The sequence below is a fragment of the Vicugna pacos genome, chromosome 9 (genome assembly GCF_048564905.1).
Source record: "Vicugna pacos chromosome 9, VicPac4, whole genome shotgun sequence".
NCBI classification, from domain to species: Eukaryota; Metazoa; Chordata; class Mammalia; order Artiodactyla; family Camelidae; genus Vicugna; species Vicugna pacos.
In genome coordinates this window covers 9,357,809-9,379,742 of record NC_132995.1, presented here as the reverse complement: position 1 = coordinate 9,379,742, position 21,934 = coordinate 9,357,809, and the positions used below count along the sequence as shown (strand labels likewise).

General features: G+C 50.6%; 1 protein-coding gene and 1 long non-coding RNA gene across 5 annotated transcripts; one reads left to right on the top strand and one right to left on the bottom strand.

Moving 5' to 3' along the window:
- The first annotated feature begins 7,828 nt into the window (after window positions 1-7,828).
- On the top strand, window positions 7,829-20,755 carry CBLC (Cbl proto-oncogene C). Of its 4 annotated transcripts, XM_031681889.2 has the most exons (12): window positions 7,831-8,284; window positions 10,420-10,566; window positions 10,766-10,922; window positions 11,180-11,301; window positions 12,239-12,376; window positions 14,980-15,067; window positions 15,765-15,896; window positions 17,159-17,320; window positions 17,635-17,715; window positions 20,256-20,371; window positions 20,494-20,558; window positions 20,673-20,755. In XM_031681889.2, exons 1-11 carry the CDS (start codon window positions 7,935-7,937, stop codon window positions 20,501-20,503), a joined length of 1,503 nt encoding a protein of 500 aa, XP_031537749.2. In that variant the 5' UTR covers window positions 7,831-7,934; the 3' UTR covers window positions 20,504-20,558; window positions 20,673-20,755. The 4 variants fall into 4 exon arrangements, with proteins under 4 accessions (XP_072822985.1, XP_072822984.1, XP_031537749.2 ...); XM_072966884.1 differs by lacking the exon at window positions 20,256-20,371 and having other exon boundaries at window positions 7,829-8,284; XM_072966883.1 differs by lacking the exon at window positions 20,494-20,558 and having other exon boundaries at window positions 7,830-8,284.
- On the bottom strand, window positions 15,537-18,975 carry LOC140698055 (uncharacterized). Its single transcript, XR_012075461.1, has 2 exons — window positions 18,521-18,975; window positions 15,537-15,817 (listed from the first exon to the last, which is right to left on the bottom strand). It is a non-coding gene; the product is annotated as an uncharacterized lncRNA (long non-coding RNA).
- Window positions 20,756-21,934: the final 1,179 nt, after the last annotated feature.

Sequence of the window (21,934 nt, the reverse complement as noted above, 5' to 3'; positions counted from 1 at the left end):
ACTCTATTTTTAGTTTTTACTTCCTTCTTAAGGAATCTCCATACTGTTTTCCATAGCGGCTGCACCAAGCTACATTCCTATCTATTGGTCTTGAGTGACCATGTGTTTGTATGTTTCTGAGTGATGCTAAATGCTGTTTTTTTTAATCTAGGGGGGCCTCCATGGGCCTCTGGGTCTTTGTATGTCTTGGCTATTGTGAACATTTCTGCTGCCACGACTTCATAACGTGTTCTATATGTGGGGCCAACTGTCTCAATGTCTTCCTCGTGTTGCCAAAACATGGTCTCCGTACCCCACTTACCGAATTGAGACTCGAGGACAGAGCTTTGCATGAAGTAGAAAGGGCAGCTTTATTTCTTTGCCAGGCAAAGGAGGTCACAGTGGGATAATGCTTCTATGACTGTGAGCCTGCTGGGGAGAGACGGCAGAGGGTTTATAGTAAAAGTTCAAGAAATTGAGAGGCAGAACTATCTTCCATAGAGATTGCATACAATGTGATAAACTGTTGCAAAGTTGTTTTTATTTTTGTAGATACTGTGGTCCCCTTCCCTCTGCTGGGTATGAAGTTCACCTCCAGGTTTGGGAGTTTCTTAATATTCTTATATCTAGAACAAAGGATGCTTAGGAAGGGGCTCTGTGGAAAAGAGCTCTAGAGAAAAACTTGTGCAGTTTAAAGTCAGGTTGATAAATACTTTTCTCCTTTTAAGCAGACTGAGGCCTGGGATCTCCTGCTGCAGGCCTCAGCCTGCAGCTCAAACAACAGGATACAAGGAAACCACAAGGGGTCAAGAGGAGGGCACTGGAGTCAGGAGGAGAGCACTGGGGGCAAAAGCAGAGCACTGAGCATTATCCCTGTACCCAGAACCACAAGGGAGTGGGTGGATCACCCAAACCTCCCTCCTCTCCAGCCCAACTTGGTCAGCAAGAGGATAAGAAAAACCCTTTAAACCATTATACAGTTAGGCAGTTACAAACACTTACAGATATCAGATGGCCACCGATGACAATAGAGTCCTGCTCGGTTACACTGAGAGACACTGTTGGGTTCCATGAATAGCTGTGTGTGTATGTGTGGACACGTACATGCATGCACACACATCCACACATGCACTTCTGGGTCAGCTCTGACTGGGTGGCCCACAATCACCTGACTGTCCTGACCCAGGTGGCCACGTGTCTTTGTGTGTTTTTGTGACCATGTGCCAGTGTTCCTGCCCCTACCTCTGGGCTATGGTGGCCCTACTGCTGCCTCATTTGGAAGCTGTATTAGTTTCCTAGGGCTGTGACAGATGGCCACGAACTAGGTGGCTTAAAACAGAAATTTATTCTCTGACAGCTCTGGAGGCCAGAAGTCCAAAATCAAGGTGTCAGCAGGGCTGCACTCTCTCCAAAGGCTCTCAGGGCAGACCCTTCCTTGCCTCTTCCAGCTTCTGGTGGCTCTGGCATTCCCTGGTTTGTGGCTGCATCCCTTCCATCTCTGCCTCCATCTCCATCTCTGTGTGTCTATGTCTTCTCATCTCTCTTATAATGACAATTGTCTTAAGGTTTAGGGCCCACCCAGATAATCCAGGATCATCTCTCTTCGAGATCCTCACCTTAACTGCATCTGCAAATACCCTTTTTCCAAATAAGATCACATGCACAGGTCCTAGGGGGTTAGAATGGTTTCATATCTTCGTGGGAGGCCACCACTCAGCCCACTACAGAAGGTGACTGTTGGGCCCTGTAAGCAGCTGTGTGTGCAAACTTCCCATGTGATAGTACCACCACACCAGTAAGGTCGCGGGCAATGACTGTCTCTCCAGCAGACAGTGAGCCCTGGGTACCCAGCACTCACAGCAGCCAGCACAGAGCAGACCCAGAGAAGTGACGGTAGAATGGGTGAGCCTTGCCCACCCCCTGCTGCGTTATGGCGTCTGCAATCCTTTGTGGCTGTTTGGTCCCCTGTCACACAGTGCAGATTTGTGGAGTGTGAACAGAAACAAATCTGAGCAGCCGTGTATTGACCATGATGATGCCCATATTCCAGACAAGAATACTGAGACTCAGAGAGAACAAGCTGCCTATCCAAGACCGGATGCGCTGCCTCCAAAATCCATGCTCATATTTGCTGGGCCCTTGCCTGAAAGGAAGGCTGTGTGTGGTTGTGTCTCTTAAGTGCGTGTGTGTGCATGTGTATGGGCTACTGGAATGGGGGTAGGTGAACAGGTGGGTGGGTCACCGAGGGCAAAGGCCCTGGACTCAGAACTGAGCTCGAGTCCTAGCTCTGTGACCTTGATCATGAGACTTCACAGCCCTGAGCCTCCACTTCCTCATCTGTAAAATGGGAATAATAGCCCGCTCTCAGGGTTGGTGGGTTGATGGGGATTTGATGAGAGTGGAGATGCCAGGCCCACTGGAGTGTGTCCTGGGAGTTTCCTCATACCTGTGGGTCCAGGCTGTGGGTGATGTGCTATGTGTGAGAGAAACTATCCTCGGGTTCAAAAACTGAACCCAGCACTGACCTTGGTAAGTTACTTCTCTAAAACAAAGGATCTGGCTTCTCCACACATGGAAATCCCCTCTCAGCCTCCTGACCTTGGGACTGGGCACGTGTCCTTCCACACCCCTCCCCCTCCCCACAAAGAAAGGCAGACTCCAAGGAGAGGGGTGGGGAGGGCCACATATAGGGTCTCCAGCCCCCCAGCCCTCTCTCAGCCACCACCACCAAGACTGTTCTCCTCATCTGTGAAAGTCCTAGTGTTCTAGGGCCAGAAGTCATACTTTCCATGCATTTTTCCAGGGCCCCAGCCCCTGATGCAAAGTTTCACTTGTTATCACCACCCTGGGTAAACCCAGAAGCTCAGTCAGAGAATCTCTCTTCCAAGTGTATGTGTGAAATCTGCCAAATCTTAAATGGTGCTGTTCCCCTAAAATGATTTTAAGAGCACAAGAACTAAACAGAATATATCTTCTGGTTAGCTGTTAGCAGACCCTCATGTAAACGACACCTCCATTTTACAAAAAGGGAAACTGAGGGCCAGAAAGGGAAGACACTGACACTGAAGGGTCGATGAGTCCGGGATTCCATGATTGACCTTAACCAAGTGATGGAATTCGGCACCAATAATGGGATGACTAGCATCATGTACCTTCTGATACAATGCACCGAGAAGAATCCAGCATCACTTTTATAATATTCCGGCCACCAGAATCTGAACAACAAGGAAACATTAGACAAACCCTAATCTAGACATCTTACAAAAGAACTAAAAACTGGCTTGCAGTGTTCAAAAATGTCAATGTCATAAAAGGCTGAGCAGTTGTCCCAGACTGAAGGAGACTAAAAAGACAACAAAACTAAATGCAACATGTGATCTCGGCTTGGATCCTGGACTGGGAAATGTGGTTTACTAAAAAAGATAGTTTGGGGACAAATGGCAACTTGAATATAGGCTGCACCGTTAGATGCTTGTATTGTATAACTGTTAAACGTCCTGTTTTCGATAACCTTTCTGTGACTGTGTAAAAGAATGTCCTTAAATGTGGAAATACACACCTGAGTGTTTAGGGGAGAAGAGGTATACTGTCTGAAACTTACTCCCAAATGGTTCGGGGAAGGGAGGAGAGCAAATGATAAAGCAAACTGACAAAGTGTTAGCAATTGGGGAACCTGAGTGAAGGGTATACAAGAAGCCTTTGCCCTATTCTCGCAACTTTTCCGTAAGTTTAAAATTATTTCAAGAAAGAAAAGAATGCTTGCAAATTAAAAGTCATGGTTTAAAGGTCTATGGTTTTCAGGCTCTGTGTTTCTAAGAGTATCTAAGTCTGTGGGTGTCTCTGTGCTGAGTTTGGGAAATCAGGAGGGTGAATTTGTGGCTTCAGATTCTGCCTTGGGGTGTGACCTGGGTTTTAGGGTGTGGTTAAGATCTAGGGGTGTGACCAGAGTGTTGGGGGTGTGGCCAAAGTTTCAGAGGCATGGCCTGGATGAGGGGCAGGCCATATCCTGGGGGTGTGGTCAGAACCTAGGGGCATGGCCAGATTCTCGGAGGTGTGGCCAGAGTCGGCAGGTGGAGCCTGAGATGTTAAGGGAGGAGATAAGTCTGTGCTTAGAGCACCCTCTTGTGGGGTCTGGCGTCCACTTTTTTAAACAGTTTTATTGAAATATAATATATATAGCCTACAATTCAACTGAAGAGTACAAATCAATGGTTTCAGTAAATTCAAAGAGTTGTGCAATCATCACCACAATCAATATTGTGATTTCTGACTTGCTTCACTTGGAATGACAATCTCCAGGTCCATCCATGTTGCTGCAAATGGCATTATTTTATTCTTTTTTATGGCTGAGTAGTATTCCATTGTATAAATATACCACATCTTCTTTATCCAGTCATCTGTCAATGGACATTTAGGTTGCTTCCATGTCTTGGCTATTGTAAGTAGTGCTACTATGAACATTGAGGTATATGTGTCCTTTCAAATTATATTTTCCTCCAGATATATGCCCAGGAGTAGGATTGCTGGATCGTATGATAAGTCTATTTTTAGCTTTCTGAGGAATCTCCATACTGTTTTCTATAGTGGCTGCCCCAATTTACATTCCCATCAACAATGTAGAAGGGTTCCTTTTTCTCCACACCCTCTCCAGCATTTATGGTTTGTGGACTTTTTAATGATGGCCATTCTGACTGCTGTGAGGTGATATCTCATGGTAGCTTTGATTTGCATTTCTCTGACAATTAGTGATGTTGAGGATCTTTTCATGTGCTTGTTGGCCATCTGGATGTCTTCTTTGGAGAAATGTCTATCTGGGTATTACCATAATCAATTTAAAAACATTTCTTCACACACACCCCCAAAAGAAACCCCACACCTATTAGTAGTCATTTCCTATTTCCCCCTTCCTTCAGCCCTAGGCAACCACTAATATATTTTCTGTCTCTATAGATTTGCCTGTTCTGGACATTTTATAGATACTGAATCATATAATATGTGGTCTTTGTGATTGGTTTCTTTGACTTAGTGTAATGTTTATGAGTTTCATCCACACTGTAGCCTGTATTAGTACTGTGTTCCTTTTAATGGCCAAATAATATTCTGTTGTATGGGCATACTGCATTTAATTTACCCATTTATCTATTTTCATTTGAGGGACATTTAAATTGTTTCCACAAATCTTTGCATGGGATATATGTTTTGAATTCTCTGTGAAATATACACATAGGCATGGAATTCCTGGGTCATACAGTGACTCTATGTTTAACATTTTCAACATTTTGAGAAGATGCCAAACTTTTATCCAAGGCAGCTGCACCATTTTACACCCACAACAGCAGTGTCTGAGGGTTCCAACTTCTCCACAGCCTCCCCAATACTCATTATTGTCTGTTTTTTTCTTTGTAGCCTTCCTGGCAGGTGTGAAGTGAGATCTTCTTGTGGTTTTGATTTTCATTTCCCTAACTGATAGTGATTTTTCTGTATCTTTTCTTACCATCCATTTCTTTTGTATCCACTACGCAATTATATGAATTCTTAATCAGTTTGCAATATTTGATCCAGATTTTTTATTTTTTAAAACATTTTTATTGAGTTATAGTTATTTTAGAATGTTGTGTCAAATTCCAGTATGATCCAAATTTTTTAAATTAAAGCATTAACAATATCATTGTAGTCCCACTGTATCCTCAAAGTCCATCTTTTCCCTTCTTCATGTACTGCATTCAGTGCTGCATTCCTGCATTACCACTCATGGTTTCATATGATTATGACATACAATGTGATATAATAAATAATATAGAGCACCTGTTTTGCAGGTTTTCTAACTCTGTATAAATAACATTGTGTTGTACTAATCCTTCAGCGTTTCAAAAAAAAAAAACTCATTGTGTTAGTTTCCTGTTGCTGCCATTAACAGAGGACCACAAACTGAATGGCTTAAGCCAATAAATTTATTCTCTCACAATTCTGGGGACTGGGAGCCCCAAGTCAACATGTTGGCAGGGCTTTCTCTCTTTGAAGGCTCTAGGGGAGGGTCCTTCCTTGCCTCTTCCTAGCTTCCAGCGTTTGCCAGCAATTTGTGGCATTCCTTGGCTTACAGATGCATCACTCATCTCTGCTTCCATCATCACATAGCTTTCTCCCTATGGGCATACCTGTTTCTGTGTCCAAATTTCCAGTCATATTGGATTTAGGGCTCATCCTAATTCAGTACAACCTCACCTTAACTTGGCTAACTCCAAAAACTCTATTTCTAAATAAGGCCACCTTCACAGGTTCCAGTGGACATGAATGGGGGAGGGCCACTATTCAACACAATACACTCATCATTACGTGTTTACGATTCACGCTGTTGGTATGTGTGTCCAGTTCATTCATTGGAACTGCTGTGTGGGAGTCCTTTGTGAGAGTAGACCACAATGAATTATTCATCCCTCCTCCTGCTGATGGACGATTGCCTTGTTTCCAGTTTTCTCCACTTCCGACAAGGTTGCAATTAACATCCCTGAACATGCCTCTTGGAGTTTCTTAGGGCAGTATTTTTCAACCTGCCCAAAAAGATGCATTAGTGGGTTGGGAAATCAATTTAGTGGGTTACAAACACAATTTTCCCTTTAATGAAACGATGTTAAATGGAACAGAAAATATTAGAGCACATGCTCGGGGTAAGGATTACTCTGAAATTATTTCAGGTGTATAATGTCCCAATGTGAGCAAAAGTGTGTACAAATCACAGCTCTGAAGGATGTAGCTGGCAGTGGACTCGCCCTGCCAAGTCTTTAATGGATGCTGTTAAATTACTCTCCAACTAAATCTGTCCACTTACGCTTGCATCAGCTCCTCATCAACGCTTGACATAGTCAAAATTTTGAATTTCTGCCAGGCCAATGAATTTTCACCCTATTTCCCAGAATTCAGAGAGAAAACGTAAAGCTTGACACACAGGGCCCCACAGGGAGTGTTTAATAAATGTTCTCTATTACGATTATTCTCTGATTAGAACATTAGAGCATTCTCTAAATAGGCGCACATTTGTAATCAGAACTTGGCTAGGTCTCCTGGCCGGGGCGTGGCCTGGATGCCTTGGGGATAGAGGGACGCTCCGGTCCACAAGCGCCCCCGAGTGGCCGCGCAGCGCACAGCCGGGGCTGTGTTGATGCTACAAGTAGCCCAAGCTGCGGAGAAAATCACGCCCCTCCAGCCCTGCGAGGACCAGCCGGGTCTGGGCCTTGGAATTCATGAACCCCATCTTCCCGCTTCATCCCCTGGGGACCAAGAAACCCCCGTCCCCTTTGGAAATCTATCTCAGCTTCAGCCAGATTTCTCGTAGGCCCCTGCCCTGAGGACCCAGGAATTACGTCACCAAATTCTTGCTCCCTCAGATACTCTCCTCCCAACTCCAGCTCTTAGGGGACCCAGAGGTCTGGGCACGTTGTGTTCCTTCTCGGGGACAAAGGGATCCCGCTATCCCCCTAACATTTTCTCCTAGAAAATTCAGCTTTCTGACCTTTCAGCTCTCTGACCTTTAATCTTCAGCCGCGACCCAGGATCGCTAAACTCCCAGCCCCACCCGCGCCCCCAACAAAAATCCCAGGTTTCCCCCAATCCCTCATCCACTGCAAGCTTGGGACCCAGCCCTCAGCCCTTCCCAAAAGGGGCCCAGGCATCCTACCTGCAATTCCCACCCACTCAGGAAGTCCTGTCTCCACCCACCGCAGCCACCCTATCCGGCTCTCCTTTGGGGATCAGACTTTAGAACCTCATCTCTAGGGAACCCAGTTGTCAGAGCCCCCAGCCCCCGCCCCCCTTGGGAGACACAGGTACCTTGCAGTCCCCTCCCCGGTTCCCCAGGGCCCGCCCTCACCTCCCCGGCCCCGTCCCGCCCTCACCCCGGGCTGGGCGGCGCCGCGCCTTTCCCCGCCGCACCCGTCCCTCCCCGGGCAGCCGAGGGACCCATGGCTGTGGCGGCCCTTCGGGGATGGCAAAGGGGAGAATCCCGCGCGTTCGGCCGGGCGGTGAAGCTCCTGCAGCGCCTGGAAGAGCAATGCCGGGACCTCCGGCTCTCCTCGAGTCCCCCGTCGCTGCGGGACCTGCTGCCCCGCACCGCGGAGCTGCTGCGCGAGGTGGCGCAGGCACAGCGGGCGGCCGGCGGGGGCGGCCCCGAGGGCCCCGGTGGTGCGGTGGACTTTCTCGCGGTCTATCTTGCTAACCTGGAGGCCAAGAGCCGGCAGGTGGTGGCACTGCTGCCACCCCGGGGCCGAAAGACCGCCGCCGACGAGCTCTTCCGGGAGGGCTCCAGACTCAGGTGAGCCTTTGCCCCGGGACAAAGGTGAGATCGCCAGCGAGGCCCAGGTCCTGCTCGCAGCTCCCTCCGCCCTCGGACCCAGGAGTCCCAGTCCCAGTCCCTTCTTCCTAAAGGAACCTGGAAAACTAGGCCTCCCAGTTTTTTCCTTCCTTGGGCACCTAGGCTCTCAGCCCCCCATTCCCTCTCTTCTTGGCTTAGAAGCCGGCTGGCCCACCCAGAGAATTTAGACACATATCCTGGAACATGGGGACCTCAGGGTGCTTCCTGCATCCTAATCACTGGAGAAAGTCAGCGCCCCTGCCGGGAACCTCCCAAGGCCTGTCTGGAGCAGCAGCTGTCAACCGTGTCATGCCCCCACACCCCTTCTTTATAGCAAATATTTTGTAAGGTTTCCTTAAATCCATCCTGAGATGAAATTCACAGGGTCAATAACCTACCTCCTCATAATTCCTTAAAAAACATTATAAGACCCAAACTGTATTATAAGGGAGTGATCAAAGGAACGTTCTTCATAATAAATGTATCTATATTTTGAATGAAAATGCCAAGGCACAATTACCATTGCTCTGGAAGGCAGAACGGACTAGTCAGACACTTGGACCTGTACAGAGAAATCACTATGTTGCTGAAACAAACTGACTTCCCTTGATACATAGGATAGTTGGATTTCTGTAAAATTCAGAATCAATTTTAAATGTGCAAAAAAATACTTGTGTAAAACGGAATTGGGTTCTAGGTTCAGATCATTACAAATGGATTTTCCACCTTCATGAATGTCTGGTGGGACACTGGAAAATTGAGAGAGATGTGGGCAAATCTTGCTGGAGGGGATTGTCCCTATAATCCAGCCTCCGCACCCTAACTACCATGTCAAGGAAATTTCCAGAAGCTCCTTAGGAGGGTGGTATAATTCTGCTGAGAATCACTGTTCTAGATTCAGTGGGTTCTAGAAACTAGGAAGCTTTGGGGCTCAATGAGTGTCTTAGTGGATGTTACAGAGTTTCAGGATCCTAGCAACTCTTTGAAGGAAATTCTAAACCAGAAAACTCCACTAAAATCTAATGCAAGCCAAACAAGCAGCTTTCCATTTTCCAGTAGACATATTACAAAGAGTTTTTTTAAACAGGTGAAATGAATTTTAGTAACATTTTCTTTAACTCACTATATCCAAAACATTATCACCTCAGTATAATCAATATAAGGCGATGATTAACGAGATAGTTCACATTTTGTTTTCCCTTTTGCGTTGTTTCAGAAATCTGGTGTCTATTTCATACTTAGAGCACATCTCAGTTTGAACCAGTCACATGTGAATAGTGATTCCATTATAGACTCTGGGAAGGGAGGATGCTTAGAAACTGTCAAGGGTGGCCCTATAAAAGGTCTCAGGAATCCTACAGACCTAGCCCAAGGAGACTATTAACACAAAATAAAAAAAAAACAGTAATAGTAATTAACATGCCCTGAGTGCAGCCTTATGCCACACTGTGCTAGGCATTTTATGTGCTTAGAAGATGTGTAAGAATCCTCATCACTCCCCCAGTGACCCAGGGGCTGTACTTACCCTGTATGTATGCCCATTTCACAGTTGAGGAAACTGAGGCTTTGGGGGTGGGAAAAAGGAACTTGCCGAAAACCACACAGCTCAGTGTCCGAGCTACCCTCTGCTGCTCACCAAATTCTGAGCAGTCCCTCGGGGAGGCAGCCAGCAGGAAAAAGCTCAGGAACCCACCATCCAGAGCTGCTAAAACCAAGAGGGAGTCTCCAAGCGTGACCTATACTCAGACCACCCTAAATGGCCCCAGCCCTAGTGGTCCGCGTGTCTGACTAGGCAAGGCTTCTCCTCCAGCCCCAACCCCAGGCTTCAGGCAGAGGCTGGGATTTGTCTGCTGGAGGATGCCTTCGGTATTGGAAGAAGGGCAGTACCTCCCTTTCCTTCACAGATGGGGAAACCAAGGTTCCGAGAGGGGAGACATTAGGGCTGCAACAAGCAGTTTGGGAATTGACTTTTACCCTGCACTGACGCCTTAGGGAGATTCTGGGGGCCTCGTCCCTGTGGGTGTTCCCCACCGAGGGTGCAGGAGTCAGTGGGAGCCCCAAGGTCCAGCCCAGATCCTCAGAGCCCATCCCCACAGGCGACAGCTGGCCAAGCTGGCCCTCATCTTCAGCCACATGCATGAGGAGCTGAGCGCGCTCTTCCCCGGAGGAAAGTACTGCGGAAACACGTACCAGCTCACCAAGATCCCAGCCCACACTTTCTGGAGGAAGCACTGCGGAGCCCGGTGAGTGAGCACTACCCCTGGGGCCCCTCAGCATCTGGAGCCTCATCCTGCCCCTGCCCAGGGACCCAGGAGTCCAGGCCCTGAGCCCCTCTTCCCTCAGACCCAGGAGTCCAGGCTCCCAGTTGTTTCCTTCCTAGAAGGTGCTCCCATCCTAGGCTCCCAGAAGCTTCAGCTTCGTTCCCCCACCCCCTCCATCTAGGTGTGTGCTGCCCTGGGCTGAGTTTGAGGCACTCCTGTGTATCTGCCACCCCGTGGAGCCAGGCTCCACCGCCCTGGCCTTGCGCTCCACCATTGACCTCACCTGCAGTGGCCACGTGTCCATCTTCGAGTTTGACGTCTTCACCAGACTCTTTCAGGTGAGGGGAGGCCAAAGCTGGAAGCTTAGACTTTTGGGTCCTGGGGGAAGGAGAGGCTGGGAGCCCAGACTCCTAGATCTGAGGGAGGAGGGGCTAGGGACCTGGACTCCTGGGTCCTGGAGAAGGAAGAGTCTGGAATCTTCTGTGTCAGAGATATTCCTGAGGCCTACCATGGGTGTGAGCGAGGTAGTGGGAGGCACTAGGGGTGAGGGCTGCTTCCTCAGCCCCTCCCTCACCCAAGTGCTGCCTCACCCTAGCCATGGCCAACACTCCTCAAGAATTGGCAGCTGCTGGCAGTCAACCACCCGGGCTACATGGCCTTCCTCACATATGACGAAGTCCGAGCACGTCTACAGGCCTGCAGAGACAAGCCAGGCAGGTAAAAGGACCCGGCCTCAGGAGAAGGAGGCTGCAGGAGGTGCAGGGGTCTGGGTCTTGGGCTGGGGCGATGGAAGCCCAGACATCCTTCAGACAGCAAGGGCCACAGTACATGGGACCCCAAAGGGTCGAGAGCTCAGAGGTAAGATGCTAATGCCTCTTACCTCTGCAGTCTGGGTTCTCCAAGGACCACCTAGACCTTCCCACAGTCCAGCAGTTAAAGGGACAATGCCTGCTCTGGTAGGGGGGCCTGAAGACCCTGCCCCAGGACAAATGTGTTTCTGACAGCTCAGAGCCCATGCTGTACCAGCTGTTAAATATTTTGTATGTGACCTTCTGATCTGCTGGACTTCACCTGCTGGAAGTTGCACTTCAAACTGGTGTAAAGGGAAAGAGAAATTAATGAATTCCCATAATTGAAAAGACCAGGTGCAAGTTTCAGGCACATCTGGATCCAGGTGCCCAAGTGCTATTATCAGAAATTGGTTCCTGTTTTTCCCTGGCTTCCTCCGTGTTAGCCTCATTCTCAAATATAGTCTTTCCTCATGGTGGTAAATGGTTTCTAGAAGCCCCAGCCCTACACTCTGCCAGTTTAGCAACCCCTGTAGAATGTGGGTGCCTTGCTCCTGATACTTCCAGCAAAATTTCCAGAGTTGATTCCCACCACTATGATCAGGGTCCTGAAATGCACTGGTTGGCCAAGACAGAATCAGTGTTGTCTAAACCCCAGAGAAGGTGGAGGAGGAGCCAAGCAGGTAAAAACAGCAGGTGTTCCCTATGGTGGCGGATGGGGATCTAGCCTAAAAAGGAGGAAGCTGGGTTATAAGGGATTGAGGACTTAAACGCCTGGATCCGCACTAGGGTAAGGGGCCGGGAGGTTCCAGAAGGGACAGCAGTGACCACTCCCTAACCCCATCCCTTCCTACCTCTTCCTCCAGCTATATCTTCCGGCCTAGTTGCACTCGCCTGGGACAGTGGGCCATCGGATATGTGAGCTCAGATGGCAGTATCCTGCAGACCATCCCTCTCAACAAACCCCTGTTCCAGGCACTCCTGGAAGGACAAAAGGAAGGCTTGTGAGTCATCATCCTAGCAGGGGGAGGGTGTCAGCAGAACACACTGCAAAAGCTCATGCCTATTGAGCACTGCCCTAGATCACTACGACAGAGGGCACAGGGTTCACAGAGCAAACATAAATTTGCAATACTCCAGTGTTCCAGCAGGTGGCAGACAAGGATCCAGAGGAAGGGGCACCTTTCCTAGTTCCCACAAAGCTGCCATATTGGGCTAGCGGCAGCTCGGAGCTGTGTGTGGAAGTTGGGCACAACCCCAGTGGCCACCTTCCTTGGACTTGCACTCAAGGGCCTTTGCTTCTAGATAGCCATATCCTCTTCTAGAATCCAGACCAGTTAGAGCAGGAGAACTGGGCAAAAAGTTAGACTGGGGTTTTCAATCTGTAATCTGGGCTGCCCCGGAGCCCCTCTTTTGGAAGCTGCCTTGGGTAGGAGGGGAGGGGGAAAAAAGGCAGGTGAGGTTCCTGAATCTTACCCTGGACCTTTAACCAGAGCCTTCTTAGCTAGCAGACATATCTATATGATGTGCTATGAAACAGATGCTGGATAGATAGATAGACAGAGATAGATAAGCAGTTGATTCTCATTATTTCTCATTATTCATGGTAGTTCTATTGTACAAAAGTGCAACAAACACCGAGTTAGGAAATCCTAAGCCATGGCTCCTAGGGGAAATACAGGTGCAGGTTCCTGCAAGATTCTGGTCACGTTTTGGTCAATCAGTCGTTCCATAAGAAGATTCCTGTGTGTTTCTGTTTAAAGACACCTAATTTAACACATAACGTTGATTCATTCACATGGAACTCATGGCCAACAGCACTGTAACTCATGCCTGAATGAAGCTCGTCTGTCTCACCCCCGAATTTTCTCCATAAGTCACATCTCAGCCTTCTTGAGCTTAGGACATGAGACTGAACTTCAGCACTTTGCTTGGGGTGGGGGGCATTTAAACTAGTGAAATCACCAAGAAAAAGCATTAAAATGTGGAAAACGGGACACTGAATAGACTGTGAAAATGACACGTTTACAGTGTGAGAGCTCAAAGGAGAAGGCCAAATGTTGCCTTGTTCACCCTCAGCTGGGAGCATGCCTGGCGGTGAATGACCACGGAAGGTGCCCAAGAATTGATTCTGAGGTTACAAATACATTTTAGCAAGTAGGCACATTTGCAACCACGGAATCCACGAGTAATGAATATCTATTGTGTGTGTGTGTATGTAAATATATACGTATACATACACACACACAAGGAAATTGAGGCACAGAGAGACAGAGATACATGTCCAGGTCACACAGCTCCTTAGCTAATAAACTGGGATTTGAAGCCAGGCAGCCAGGCTCAGAATTCAGGCTCTAAAGCATTTTTTTTTTGTTTGTTTGGGGGCGAGATAATTAGGTTTATTTATTTATTTTAATTTAATTGTTTTTCATGGAGGTACTGGAGATTGAACCCAGGACCTTGAGCATGCTAAGCACGTCCTCTACCACTGAGCTATGCCTTCCCCCTTCTAACGCATTATTATGTGCTGAGTTCCAGGTCAGATTTCATCGGAGGATTCCAGAGTTAAAATAAGTGCGAACACCATCGATCTGGTTTAGCCCCCCTGCCCTATGTGTTACACCCTCCCCCAATATTTTATCAATGGAAAAATCAAGAGGAGGGGAGGGGACACTAAGCTCTTTCTACCACACAGCGAGACATCTTTCTGGGTCTAACGCTGATCACAGCAGCTCCCCTCTTCCTGGGTGTTTCTGTGTGGGGATGAGTACTGCTTGTCTTCTGAGCACTGTCTTGTTAAATCCTCACCACCCATCTTTGCCCCAGGCACTATTATGTCCATTTTACAGAAGAGGAAACTTGAGGCCAGAGAGGTAGAGTTGCCTGGCCCTGGTCACACAGTGTGTTTGTGGGAGAGCTGCACCAGGGCCCAGGTAGAGCCACTGGCCTTGGGGGACTTGTGACCCTGAGTTGATCTCGGGGTGCAGTTACAACCTGGATAGGAGGCCCTGAGTGCGCAGAGCCTTTCTCTGGGCTGCTTGGAGCCTGGCGCTCAGACCTGGCCCACAGCCCTGGTTCCGTTCCCCTCCCGGCCTCTCTGTGTGGCCTTGGGCATCGCCTTCCTGGCACACTGAGCTCCGTCACCCTCTGTAAAGCATGAAGTAGTGTAGATGGACTAGGAGGTCCTTCCAGCCCTGTGGGCCTCAGACTCTAGGACTTGGTCACTCCAGCAATCTGTGACTAAGATGCTTTTTTACGATGGGGCCTGAAGACTCTGGAACTGGTGAAGTTCCAGGGTTGGGGGTGCTGGGCCTGAGGTTCTGAGGTTCCGGGTTCTCATTCACCTGGTCTGAGCTTCCAGGCTGGAGTCGTTTAGTGTGCCTTTCTATGGGGGTCTGAGAGGATGTGGCCTACCCTGGAGGGTTCTGAGGGGACGTGGCTTGACCTGGGGTTTGAGGGGACACAGCTTGCCCTAGAAAGTCCCACTGTGAGGAGAAGGGAGGGAAAATAGCCCCAGGCTAGCAGTGTGTTTGGGGCAGATGCTCTGTGGCCGGGCAGTGAATGCGGGATGGCCCCTCGGCAACCCTCTCTTGCCTCCCCCACCCAGCTACCTCTACCCAGATGGGAAGAACCACAACCCGGACCTGACTGAACTCTACCGGATGGAAACCTATCAGCGCATCCACGTGTCAGAGGTGAGGCCCAGGCCTGGGCCCCTAACCCCTGCCCATGCCACCCCCCCACCCGCCGCCTCACCTCACCTCACCGTGGCTCAGGAATCCTCTCCATCGGAGTTCAGCCCTGGACTCCTGGAGGCGGGGAGTTTTGTGCTGGCTTGGTGGCCACGTGACCTGAAGTGTATCACTTGGCCTCTCAGAGCCTCTCTGTTCCTCCTCTGGAAAACACAGCTCCTCCTGCCTCCTACCCAGGGGTTTTCGTGGGGATTAAACCAGGAAATGATACTGCTGAGCTCACCGGAGCAGCTAATGCACTTTGCGCATTCACCGGGGGCAGCCCCTGGGCCAGTTCCTGGCCTTCCAGCCATCCCGCAGTGAAAGCAATGAAAAATACGGGGTTTTTTTTTTAGTACAATTATATCCCGTGCAATATTTGGGATACACTTATACTAAAAATGTATTCATCATTTAATCTGAAAATCAAATGGAACAGGGCATCCAGTATGTTTATTGGCTGAATCTGGCATCCCTGAGTGTAGACCACCCCCAAGAACGAGTCCATAAGAAAAGCCCAAGTAGGAGGCAGTTGGGCACCCGGCCTTGAACTTGGGAGAGCGTCCAGGGCTGGTGCAGAGGTTTGAGACTTTGTGACCCGGCTTGTATCCCAGTGGTTGACATCAGCACTCCTTCCCGGCATCCCCGTCTCGCCTGCCAGGAGCAGCTGCAGCTGTACTGGGCCATGGACTCCACGTTTGAGCTCTGCAAGATCTGCACCGAGAGCAACAAGGACGTGAAGATTGAGCCGTGCGGGCACCTGCTCTGTGGCCGCTGTCTGGCTGCCTGGCAGGTAGATCTGACCCGGTCCCCGCGCCCTGCCTTAAAAGCCCCCAGACACTCGCCCAGATGCCTCACTAATTACGTGGGGAAACTGAGGCCCAGGGAAAGCAGAGGCTCACTCTGCATCTGTCACCTCGGCTTCTCCTGCAGTCACACTGTTAGTTGAAAATGCCACGACATTGGCCCTGGTGTGAGAGGGGGTGTCTGTGAGGCTGGTTCCAATTAATACAGCCTCAGGCATTCCTAGTCAATTGCATTTCCTTGCTGGGTGATCTGGGGCCAGTGGCTTCACCTCTCTGAGCCTTAGCTGCCTTCTCAGGAGATGAGCTGATGGGAGTAACCTCCCAAGGGAGGATCCAGGCCTACAAAGCTAAGGCTTGGGCTGGAGAAGCCTCAGGGTAAAGGGAGCCCCTGTGGATTACAGGTGTCGGGTACTAAGCTTTTCAATTGTAATGTAAGTGTTTGACATTAAGTTGTTGGTTGTGGAGCATCCACATCAAAGACATCCATCTCAATGACACAGCGACTAGCAGAACAACTAGATAAGGGACCAGGCCGCTCTCACCCCTGAAGTTTCCTTTTAATAGAAGTACTGGGGATTGAACCCAGGACCTCGTGCAGGCTAAGCATGTGCTCCACCCCTAAGCTACACCCTCCCCCCTGCAGGGTCCCTTTAGAAAGCTTTGGATAACTGACCATTTGAGTGGCCCCGTTTCTCACCTCCCATATCCTGATTCTGGCTCTTCTGCTTTAAATTGGCCAATAAAGAGTGAACCTCAGAAAATCTAGGCACCCTGCTCAGCCCCTAATAAAGGCAGAGCCTCAGGTCCGCCCCCCTCCCTCCCTTTCTCTCCACCCGCTCTCTGAGGTAGAGACCTCCCGCAGCCTCCAGGACCTGTGAGTAATTCATCTCGCTCTTTAAAGTTCCCTAATGGTTGGTGCTGAGGGGAGCTCTGCAGTCATAAGAACCAAAGGGCTGGTCCAGCCAGACATTGGCCTCAGGCATTCCTAGCCAACAGCATCACTACTGCGGGGCTGAGACCACAATGCACCCTGCCTCCCTCAGCTCCTCCTGACCTCGGGCTCTGGTCCTGTCCCTCCTTCCCATCCTACATCTCTCTCTCCATCGCCCTCTCTTCATAGTTCCTCCTCTCTCTTTCAATTTCCCTCCCTCTAGCTGTCCTCCCCTCATCATTCTGTTGGGGATGTAGTCCCAGGGCACGTGGTGGGAAACAGAGAGATCCTGACCCTTTCCCTGCCCATCTCCCCCAGCAATCAGACAGCCAGACCTGCCCCTTCTGCCGCTGCGAGATTAAGGGCCAAGAGGCTGTGAGTATCCATCAATCCCAAGGGAGGCCAGAGGACACCAGTGCCACTGCTGAGGACTCAGGGGACAGCAGTGATGGGGAAGATGGGGAGGAGGAGCTGGAGCAGGTAAGCACGGCCAGGCAGGAGCTGGAACTGGAATTCCTGGGTCTGAGGGAGGAGGGGCTGGGGGCCTGGATCCTGGGGCCTAGGAGAGGAGGGGGCTTGGTGACAGGATACCGGGGTCTTAGGGGCCTAGACCTTTGCTTCCCCTGGGGTCGCGGCTGTGGCTCTCTCCAGTTGTGACCCTCCTGAGGTTTAGGACTCTGTCTCATTCACCATCCTATCTCCAAGGCCTAGAAGAATGCCTGAAGGCTAGGGGGACATGGAGACGAGAGAAAATGGCAGCTCACAACCCCCTCCCCACCCTCTGTCTCCCCTAGGGGGCCACCTCAGCTCCTCCTCTGCCCCCTCGGCTGGATCTGTTCCCCAGGAATCCCAGCAGCAAATGCCAGCTGAAGGTGGTGAGTCAGGCACTGGTCTGAGGTGGGTGGCTTGGGTCTCGGTCATCCCTGGCACCCCTGGTCTGGCACTCGGGCTGCAGGCAAGGCACCTATTCTTTGCACCCACTTACAAGGGGCTGTGCCATGTACATCCACACTGTTATAGCCTCTTCTCTTGTCGTCTCCTTTACTTATTCCCCCAACTGGCTTTCTGGCTCTCCTTCCAGCATCCCAGGCATGCCCTACCCCAGGGCCTTTGCACAAGCTGTTCCTGCTGCCTGGATCTCCTTTCTCCAGACTCGCTTTCTCTGCTCCTCAGGGAGGCCTTCCCAGACCACCCTGTTGAAAATAGTGGCCCCTGTCCCTCCAAGCCCCTGTCAGCTGCCTTCTCAGTCCTTTCCGCCAGCTGACAGAGTGTTACAGTCTATTGTTTCCTGTCACTGTCAGCAGGTTGTAACCCTCCTGAAGGTTAGGACATTGCTTTATTCTCTGTCATATGAACCATGCCTGACACATAGTAGGTGCTTAATAAACAGACATTGAGTGACTCAATCAAATGAGTCTTCCCAACAGCCCTATGAAGTCTGAATGTTCCTCTCCTCATTTTCCAGACGAAAAAAGCTCAGGGAGGGGATTGCACCTGCCCAAACACATAGCCTGAAAGAGAAATCTTAAAAACCCCAAATCATCTGCTTACTTTCTAAGTGAGCCCCATCCTTGTTTTTATGTCTCCCCCCACCCTCTAGGTGAAACCCTAGGGTTTTCCAAGCCCCTGGCTGGCTGGGGAGGGGCAGTTCTCTGTTAGCATCTCAGGCTGAGTACACACCAGATCCAATCGATACTGGGCAGTCTTCAAACAAACAGCTCAGGAAGTCCAGGAACATTATTCGACCACAGCAAACAGGAGAGCCAGCAGGAAGGAGGGGGGCGGGAGCGGGGCGTGGTGACACCAGCCAGGGAAGCTAAAAACAGATCCCGACCTGCAGCCAAAAACAAATGGAAACATTCAGAGGCACTCAAGGCTCCCTGAGGACAATGAGGGGGTCACAGGCTGATGGGGCCCCTCTGGCCAGATGGCCGCTGAGTGTGCTACTTCCCAGAAAGGTGACTGTCGTAATGAGAAGAACTAATGCGTTTATCACTGTTACTATATGTCTGTGCTGCTTGTTTAATGTAGTCACTTAGTTGTCATGACAACCTGATGACGTAGGTGCTATTATGATCCCCATTATACAGAGGGGTCCACTGAAGCTACGGGATGTGAAGGTCTCCCAGCTCAAAAGTGAGAGAGTCAGGACTGGAACCCAGGCCCCTGGCTCCAGACTCCAGAGTTCATCCTTGATTTCCGTGTCTGTAAAATGGGCGTGATGTCAGTCCCTGCCATGTGGGGCCGCTGTGGGCACTGGATGAATCCCCCGCTGGGCCTGCTCCCACACCAGCAGAGAAACCCCCCACTAGGAGTGACACCATGGTTCAGCGGGACCCAGGCACCTCGCTGTGGCCTCTGGGGACCTCTCCCCTCTTTGGTGTCTCCATGTGGAAAATGCAGACAAGCATGGCACGGGCTCCATGGGTTTTGATGGAAGTCAGCAAGATTGGGCATTTGTAACCTGAATCAGATCCCCTCCCTCACCTCTCAGAAGCCCCCAAGACCCCAGGGCTCAAGAATTAAAGCCAAAGTCCTCTCTACCAGCCCACAAGGCCTGGGGATCTGAGCCCTACCCACCTCTCTGACCTCCTACCACCCCCTCAGCTCCTTTCCAGCAACGATGGACCCCTTGCTGTTCTCCTAACAAGCCAGCAAGCCCACCACCCTCTGGGCACTTCTGCCTGCATCCTTCTTGCACTCAGGCTTCTGCTCAGTTTCCCCTTCCTCCAAGAGGCCTTCCCCAGCCACCCTCACGTCTCATCATCCCCTCTCTCCTCCTGTACTATTTCCATCCTCTGAAGGACACCTAACACTCTCCAGGCTATTTCCTTATTATGCACTGATTACTCACGGTAAGCCCCTTGCTTAGCAGACTATCAGCTCCATGAGGACAGAGATTTTTTTTCTGTCAGTTCAGACAGTTCGTGGCTGTCTCTTCAGAGCCTAGAACAGTGCCTGACACACTGTAGCTGCTCAGGAAATTTGTGAGATGAATGAATGAATGAAGAGATGGGTAGCGGATGTGTGGATGAATAGATGGATGGACAGACAGATGGATGGGGGATAAAAGGGGATGGATGGGGGATAAAAGGGGATGGATGGATGGGTGGGTGGATGAGTGGGTGAGTGGGTGGGTATATGAATAGGTAGATGGGTGGATGGATGGATGAATGGATGGGTGGATGGATGGATGGATGAGTGGACAGATGGATGGATTAATGGATAGATGGAAAAACAAAACTTTTTTCCACTCAAGCCAGAGGTGTTGGGGAAAAAAGCAGCATGGACTGGGGACAAGACCCTGCCATTCCCCTCCCCGCCACCACCACCACTGTGTTACCCCTGTCGGGGCCTGTGACATGGAGCTCAGCTGCAGCTCAGCTGTGAAATTTCTTAATCTCCTCCCCTCCAGGCGACTCTGGCCCTCCCCAGACTTCGGGCCCCTCTTACCTTGCCAAGAATTTGGACTGTGGCCTCAGCCCCATGGGAAGTCACCTCCAGCCCCCAGGCCAGGGAGGGAGCTAGAGAGTAAGTGGAGAGGGCAGCTGGGGTCCAGGACTCCTAGGTCTGAGAGAAGAGGGGGTGGGGGCGGCAGGAGGACACTGGTCCTAGGAAATCAACAGCCCCCCCACCAACTCTCCCCACTGCAGAAACTCCTAAAGGGAGAGTCCCCTCTCCAGCTGCCCCGAGGGACCCACGAAGGCCTAGATGCCAGGTGAGGTCCCCGCCCCGCCCAGGGTCCTTCCCTCAGCCTGGTCCTTCCTGCCCTATGCCACCTGGATGTGATACTATCTAAATTATCTAAACCACGTCTCTTTCCGCCTCACAGGGCACCAAGATGTGCTGCTCAAGGGAGCCCCAGGGGCTGAAGGGGTTCCTCAAGCGGAAATAAACTGCCAAGCCTGGTCTGTCCTCTGGTGTGTGGAGATGAAGTGTAGCAGCCACCAAGGGGCAGCCTGGTGTCGGGAAGAGGCGGTCCCTGAGGCCTGATCCCCACCTGATCAAGCCGTGTCCCTCTTCAGAGAGCCAAGAGTGAGGGACTCTGCTCCTCTGGATCCAGGAGTCTAGGCCCCAAGATCCCTCCTCCCTCAGACCCAGGAGTCCCACCCTCAGGACTTAGGCATCCAGAGTCTCAATTCTCAGAGAATCGGGCATCCAACTCCCTTCCCCCATCATGGAAAAAAAAAAAATTCCCTGGACCCAAACCCAGATATCCGAGTTCTGAGTCCCCACATTTCCTTGAGAGTTATCATCTGGTCTTGCCAGAGTCTGTTCTCATCCCTCTCTTTGCTCCATTCCTCGGTGGGATCCTTCTCCCAGAGTAGAGCTGACAAGTAGAACTTGTCCAAGACAAGCTGAGGAAGTATCTCCCCACCTCATCACTAATCCCGGAGGGACCCGAGCCTCCCTCCACTTGAGTGTAAACCAGTTGGCACCTCTGAGCCCCTACCCCGTGCCCAGCCCCAGGCTGGATAATGCTGAGCACATGGCAGGGACCACTGCCCTCCTGGGGCTCACAGTCCTGTCCCCAAACGATGACACAGAGTGGGCAGAGCCGGGATGGGGGCAGCAGCCCAGGGAGCTGCAGGAGCCTGGGGCCGATAGCTGACCCAGCCTCTGAGATCTGGGAGGGCTTCCAGGAGGAGGGGATGTACAAGCTGCATCTGAAAAGATAAAGAAAAGGTATTTCAGTGTAAACAGAGCATGGAAGCCTGCGTCACAAATTTAGTTTCAAGCAACAGAAGCCTCCTCTGGGGTAGGAAAGGAATTGATTGAGAGGACTTAGGATCACTCACAGATTCCCAGGAGTGATTAGAGAACCAGGATTGGAAAGTCATCAAGAACACTGGCAGCTGGCCTCCAACCATAGCCCAGCCACGATCACACCACCAAACTGGTTTAATAAGGTTACGCTGGTGCCTCAGTGACCACTGGACACCAGTCATCTCACTGCCTCTGCTGCCCCAGAAACAAGCTGTGTCTTCTAACTGCTCAGTGAACAAAGCACACCGAAACTTAATGGTGAATGACAACAATCGTGTTATGATCTCTCGTGGTTGCTGTGGGCCAGGATTTGGGGAGGGGATCATT